The 7,168-nt window shown below is 36.1% G+C and overlaps 1 protein-coding gene across 1 annotated transcript; it reads left to right on the top strand.

Annotated features, from left to right (window-relative positions):
• The first annotated feature begins 501 nt into the window (after positions 1 to 501).
• On the top strand, positions 502 to 6,277 carry LOC102594177 (probable E3 ubiquitin-protein ligase LOG2). The gene is made up of 3 exons (XM_006361753.2): positions 502 to 1,388; positions 4,323 to 4,821; positions 5,783 to 6,277. Exons 1-3 carry the CDS (start codon positions 916 to 918, stop codon positions 5,900 to 5,902), a joined length of 1,092 nt encoding a protein of 363 aa, XP_006361815.1. The 5' UTR covers positions 502 to 915; the 3' UTR covers positions 5,903 to 6,277.
• Positions 6,278 to 7,168: the final 891 nt, after the last annotated feature.

Below are 7,168 nucleotides of genomic sequence, written 5' to 3'. Positions count from 1 at the left end.
TTATCTATTATATAAAATTAATCGAAATACACAAAAATTTAAGTGAATAGTGTATTTATAAAAATAATTGTGAAATGGGAGAAGATAAGTGCGTATATTAGGCACAAGCAACTTAAATAATTACAACATTACTTAATCAAATCATTGCTTTTCCAAATTCAAAAAATAAAGAAAGGATAAAAGAGAAGATAGGTGAGACTACTCTTCGTTTTTAGTTAAAGGTCTCAAATTTGAGTTTCTTCTAATATAATTTGTCTTTGTTAGAGAACAATTTATCCTCTATTGTTATACTTTTCGAAGCAAATCTAATTTTAATTTAGATCTTAGATTTGAATATGGCTTTTTCTTAGTTAACATTTATCTTTTAATGCAAACTTTTCGATACAGATACGAATTTAGTCGAATATCAATAAAAATATCAAACACAAATAAAAAAAGAAAAAAGAGAGAAGATATGTATGCAGAAAAAAAGAGAGCTGTTCCAATTTCCCCTTAAAATTTTCAATTGATGCTGTTGATGGTGGAACTTTACGCAATCGCATAATATCCTCTTCTTACCCATTACCCATTATCCCCCACCCCCCTACCCCACCCCTACCCTACTCTCCAACCCCATTATCATCATCATCATCAAGATTCCTTTTTCCACTTCCTCCATAATCATCTCTTCAATTTTTACATATATATCTTGTTTAATCTCATTGTTTCTCTTCTTCTGTGCTGTTTATTCAAAACCCCATTTCGTTTTTTCTTCACTTTTCTACCATTTCAGGTTATAATTTAAGAAAAGGGGCAAAAGGGTGTTTAAATTTTGTTTATTTTCATTAATGGTTTGATTCAAAGTTTGGGAATTTTCGATTCTTGATTTGGGTTTTTTGGTTTTGGGGTGAAAAGTTTGATTTTTTTTTGTTAAAAATGGGTAATATGGGAAGTAGTGGTGTGAACGGCCGGCGACGGAGTAGTAGCCGGAGGAGCCACCCACCGCCGCCTCCACAACCACAACCGCCGCAGCCGGAGATAAACGCGAACAGGTATGTGTTTGCGGCGGCGACGCCTTATCCTACTACTCAATACCCAAACCCTAATGCTCCGCCGTATTATCAATACCCGGGTTACTATCCGCCTCCGCCGGCGGCGATGCCGGTGCCGTTACCAGCTTCGTATGATCACCACCATAGGATAGACCCGGGTCATGCTAATTGGGTTAACGGGCGGTACCCTTGTGGACCTATGATGCCTCCACCAGCTCCATATGTGGAGCATCAAAAAGCTGTAACAATAAGGAATGATGTTAACTTGAAGAAGGAGACTCTAAGGATTGAGCCTGATGAAGCTAATCCTGGCAAGTATCTTGTGGCCTTCACTTTTGATGCCACAGTTTCTGGGAGGTAAAAAAAGTTGTCCTTTTTTCATTTTACCTGTTTGTTTTTTGGTGAAGTTTATGCAAATTTGATGTTAGTATATGGTATCTGCTTGAGTCTTGACTGTTTCAGTTGAAGTGTATTCAAATATATGTAGTAGTATTAGTACTTGTTCATGAGTCGAGCGTCTATTGGAACAACCTCTTTATCTCCCAAGGTATGGGTATGGTCTGTGTACCGCAGACTCGGCTTGTTGAGATTACAGTGAGTATGCTGGTTGTTGTTTATTAGTACTTGGTTCATAAAGTTGAAATAAACGAGTTTCAACTTGGTACTTTTCCATCTGAATACTTTAATTTGATTGTTTCTTACAGGGTCAGAGTTAAAAACTTCAACTTGACTCTGGTATTATGTTAGTATTGTGGAATATAAGTTAAATAATGGTTTAGTTGGTACCTTTCCCTTGAGTTCTTTAGTTTGATGGTTTCTTGCAGGGTCAGAGTTAAAAACTTCAACTTGACTTTGGTACTATGTTAGTATTGTGGAAAAAAAGAAGTTAAATAATGGTTTTAGAAATTATCGGAAACAACCTCTCTACCTCTCCCAAGCAGTGGCGGAGCCACCTTATCATTAGGGGTTCATCCGAACCTCCTTCCGCCGAAAATTATGTTATATTTACATGGTTAATAATTTTTTAGGTATATATAGTAGATGTCGAACCCCCTTCGGCTACTTTGTGTGTCTATTTCTTCAGATTTTGAACCCCCTTATCGAAAAATCTGCTCCCAAGGTAGAGGTAAGATCTACGTACACCCCACCCTCCTCAAACCCCACTTATTGGATTGCATTGGGTATGTTGTTATAATGGTTTGGAAGTTATTAGTTTGATATATAAGAAATAAATTCAATATTTGGGAGTTTCAATTTGGTACCTTTCCATTAAGTTTTTTAATTTGATTGTTTCTTGCAAGGTCTATGTAAAAGACTATAACTTGACTTTAGTACTATGTTAGTATTGTGGAAAATAGCTAAATAATGGATTTGGAAGTCAATCTGATATATCAAACATGATATTATAGTTTATATTTGAATAGGTAAGTGTATTTAAGTTCTTGAAGTATGTATAGTATTGTATGATAAAACTTTCAATAGAGTGGTGTCCAACATCTTGGAATGTTCCAATTGGGGTGAGTGTCTGTTTAAAAACGTGTCGGAGGGAGAGGTGTACTAGATTTATTTGTTCAAGAAAGTTTTAAACTTTTTAGTCATTCATTAATTTTGGAAACACATATAGACACTAGTAGGATTATTGATATTGGGTTTGCTAGGGATTAATTTGTACTCCTGCTTTCTGTGAGACAATCTTTTGACAACCTCCCGAATCATAACTGCAGATGGATACTTGTTGAGAGAGAAATTGGAAACTTGATCAGCAAATTTTATTTTATCTTGGACAGTAATGTAATTTCATTTTGTTGTTACCAGTCCTGCAATCTCTTTAACAAGCTTGGATGAGTAGATAAAGGTGTCTATTTTAGAAAAAACAAATGAGAGGTTTCTGCTGCTAACTTTGAGGATCCTGTAGAGCGTGTCTTAGCACCAGTGGCAGAGTCATCTTTGTTCAAGGGAAGTCAATTGACACCCCTTCGTAAAATTCCAAAACGTAGATAGGTCAATCTTTTATTTGTATACGTTGAATCTCCTTGGCTTCTTCATCTTTTTTTATATATATTTTGAATCTTCTTAGCAAAAATCCAGCAATCCTAGTTCCGCCACTGTTTAGCACTACTTTGGGTCATTTGAATAAGCCTTTGGGTCTAATTAATAATTACTCGTCTACAAAAATTGGAAGTGGTCTCTTGTTTAAGTGCTGATGTTGAAATCTCTTGGTATGTACTAAATAGCAACCAATAACTTTGGTCTTAATACAAATTATTGCTTTCTTTTTTTATGAAAACGGATGGGAGATGGTAAGAATTGTTTTGTCAGCATATCCTGCATCATTGTGTAGCAGCGTCAAACCTCAAAGAGGCAGTTAATGTGTGCAGTGCTCTCCTTACAGCTATCCCCTTGTTGTAAAGAAGAAAATGATCCATTGAATCTCATGTTGAGACACACATTTAGAAGAAAAAATATAGTATCACCTGAGACTTGGATATGCAAGTAATTTGATAATCAACTAGATTTTTAGTTTTCTAAAATGATAGTAATACTAGATCAATTACTTCTTAGAATGAATACATCATATATTATCTTGCATGTCTAGAAGTTCCACAATGGTGTTTTATACTGAAAACTGAGGCAGTAATTCCCGAAGGTTGAGATCTGATGTGCTTGCAGATGGTAGAATAACCAGGGATCAATGGAGGTGGTAGTGATTTCCAGGGAAAAAATATAATCACGGTGGTTGCTTCTTCTTTGTTGGTCGTATGGAATCTGTGTTCACTTCTCAGTCTTCAGTCATTTGTTGCTGACTCTTAAGAGTAGCATGTACAATGTTGATGACTGTTGGACTTATTAAAGGAATGAGTTTTGTTAACTGTGATGTGAGATACTCCCTCTGTTTCAATTTGTTTGTCTGGTTTTGACTTGGTACAAAGGTAAGAAAGTAAGAAGACTTTTGAATCTTGTGGTCTTAAACACGCCGTGTGGAAAGTTGAAATTATAGAGTTGCAAAAAAAGGAACGAGGTATTTTTTTTTGAAATGGACTATAAAGGAAAGTAAGACAAACAAATTGAATCGGAGGGAGTAGTAATTACTAAGAACGAGCTCTGATATGCTTGCAGCTTCTAGGTCACTCACATAAGAATTATCAAGTAGTTGCTTTGTGCTTGTTTGTTTATGAAAATTGTAGTTGCTTGTTATTGCTTGGCAATATATTGTTGACTCTTCAAGTGAAATTTAGGTGCTTTCAACAGGGAGCTAATCCAAAGTGTTTTTTGATCTTTTTTCTCTTGCAGCATGACTGTCATTTTCTTTGCAAAAGAAGGTGAAGATTGCTGTTTGACTCCCATGAAGGAAAGCTTGCTTCCACCAGTAACTTTTGAGTTTCAAAAAGGTTTAGCTCAGAAATTTAGGCAACCATCTGGAACTGGCATTGATTTTTCAATGTTTGAAGAGGCAGAATTGTCCAAAGATAGTGAAGCAGATGTGTATCCACTTGCGGTCAAGGCGGAGGCAACATTAGATAACCCAAGTGAATCAGAGGACGGAAGTGCGGCATCAGGATCCACTAATTCACAGATAACTCAAGCAGTTTTCGGAAAGGACAGAGGTGAGTACCATGTTAGGGTGGTGAAGCAGATCCTCTGGGTCAATGGCATGAGGTATGAATTGCAAGAGATTTTTGGGATTGGTAATTCAGTTGAAAGCGACTTCGATGGAAATGATCCTGGAAAAGAATGTGTGATATGCCTCTCTGAACCTCGGGATACTACTGTACTTCCATGTCGGCACATGGTATGATTCTGCCCTTTGTTACTAATTTATGTTGAGTTTTGGTCTCAATATGTTCCCAAACACCTGCAATGTCATGATTATATATAGTATATAGTTTATGCAGCCTGCAGTTAACAGTTTTGCTAATAGAATCTGAAAACAATTTCTCCTGACACTTTTAAGTCTTCCTAGGGTGTGTTCAGTATGGAGGGAAAATTGTTTTCCAATTTTTCATTCTCGATTGGTTAAACTTTTGAAAAATATTTTCTCTAGGAAAACAAGTTTCTTAAAACTGAAGAAAATGGCTTCCTTAGTGAAAGTTCCACAGCTGGTGTTCCACATTGATGGTGTCCTCACCACCCTCTAACACACATCATCTTCACCCCCATCCTTGTAGCCCCCATCCTTTCCACCTCAACACCCTTACGCCCACCCCTATCTCCCATATTATTTGTCTAGATGATATACAAACAATTTCCTTCCTACCGACCACACTTTCCCTCTTGGTTGCTTCGTGACCTCTCCGTAGCACACCTCACACTTTCTCTTGCCACTGGCTGAGTGATTTAAGATGTCGATTGAGCTGATATTGTTAAGCAGGCATCATTTTAAGCTTCATTTTATCCTGCATTTCACCGCAGGCATTTATTGATCGAACAAGCCATATATAAGATACCTGTTTCTAGGTTAGGGCTTGTCTCTCTCTATTGGGCGGAGCTTCAAGTACTTTCTTTACTGATTAACCAATTTTCAAATGTTGGAGTAGATCCTAAAGGAGTTACCACGTGCTATCTTGAATTGAGATATTTTTGCTCAACTTCCCTCCGACTCTGAGGAAGCAACCACCCCATTTTTCACCTTGAATTGATCAAAATATGCTGAATTTCTTATTTTTCATGGAGGGATTAGATCCTGCATTTCTCTTAGTTAACAAAACTCTAGTATAATGACATCACATAATTGAGTATCTTTCTTCACGCAGTGTATGTGTAGCGGATGCGCAAAGGTTTTGAGGTTCCAGACGAATCGCTGTCCTATCTGTCGACAGCCAGTTGAACGCCTCTTGGAGATCAAGGTCAGCGAAGGCGCAGCCGAAGAGTAAAAATAGGAAGAATTGCCAGAATCCACTCTTGTATAAATATCAGTGTTCTCTTGACCTTTTGATTTTCCTTCTCTATCCATCCCCCTAGAGTAGAATAATCCAACAGCAGAAAGTCTCTTAGTAATAGTTTGCAAGTGGGCTGCCAGTCCTACAAATGGATCATCAAGACTTGCTGTTGAGTTGAGCCCCCTTTTTTTTACATTTTCTTTTGAGTGTTCTTGAATTCCCTGCATTTTTTTTTTCAAAAAAAGTTAACTATAACCAAGTAAATATACTGCTTGCTTGGTCAATCCTCTGATCTACATTTGGCTTCTATAGTTTGCCATGCTCTATAGTATCATTTCATTATAATAGCCATGTTTAATTTGGATCCTATCTTTTTGTTTTATGTTCTGTTATATTATAACTCTCTATAACAACATTACGATGTAGCAGCCACAAAATGTTTGAACAAATGATGTTATAATAGAGGTTCGACTATAATTTATTCTCAAGTTTTGCTCCGTGTATTTTGTCATTTTGTTGTCAATATTTGTCTTTCAAACCTGCTTTGATAATACTTTTTTTTAGCTTGTGTCTATTGGATAATATTTCTTTGCTTTCATAAGGTAGGAGCAAGACAGTGTGCACACCACTTGTCCCGAATGCTACAAAGTTTTGGTCTAGTTGGAGGAGTGCAACAACTTTGTTTGGTGATTAGATGCACATTTAGTCTTCTGATACTAGATTCATTGAAACTTGGTATTTTTAATATGGAGCATAAATTTATTTAAAAATCAACTACAATTATATTAAGTAATAGATTCGTAACTTTAAATATATTTGTTTCAACTTAAGAACATTAAATACAACATAAATTTGTGATAAGCTTATTTTTCTATTGTGATGAATTTTATAAAAGAAGTATAGGAACTCAACAAGACACTATACTATTCATTCAACTTGTCTTTTAGTTATAGAAAAGGGACCTCAACACATGATATGCGATGTAGATGTACGTCACGGATTTGAATCATATTGCAGATAAAAGTTTGATGATAAATTTGGGATGCACATCACTTGTCCCGAACTCTACTGAGTTTTGGTCTAGTTGGAGGAGTGCAACAAGCCAACAATCGTGTTTGGTGATCAGATGCACATTTAGTCTCCTGATACTAGATTCATTGAAACTTGATATTATTAATATGGAGCATAGATTTATGCTTAAAAATCAACTACAATTATATTAAGTAATAGAAATGAATTTGTAATTTTAAATATATTTGT

Source organism: Solanum tuberosum, unplaced genomic scaffold (genome assembly GCF_000226075.1).
Source record: "Solanum tuberosum cultivar DM 1-3 516 R44 unplaced genomic scaffold, SolTub_3.0 scf00371, whole genome shotgun sequence".
In the NCBI taxonomy this organism is placed as follows: domain Eukaryota; kingdom Viridiplantae; phylum Streptophyta; class Magnoliopsida; order Solanales; family Solanaceae; genus Solanum; species Solanum tuberosum.
Note: the sequence above shows the minus strand (reverse complement) of the source record. Positions and strands in the feature narration are given on the sequence as shown.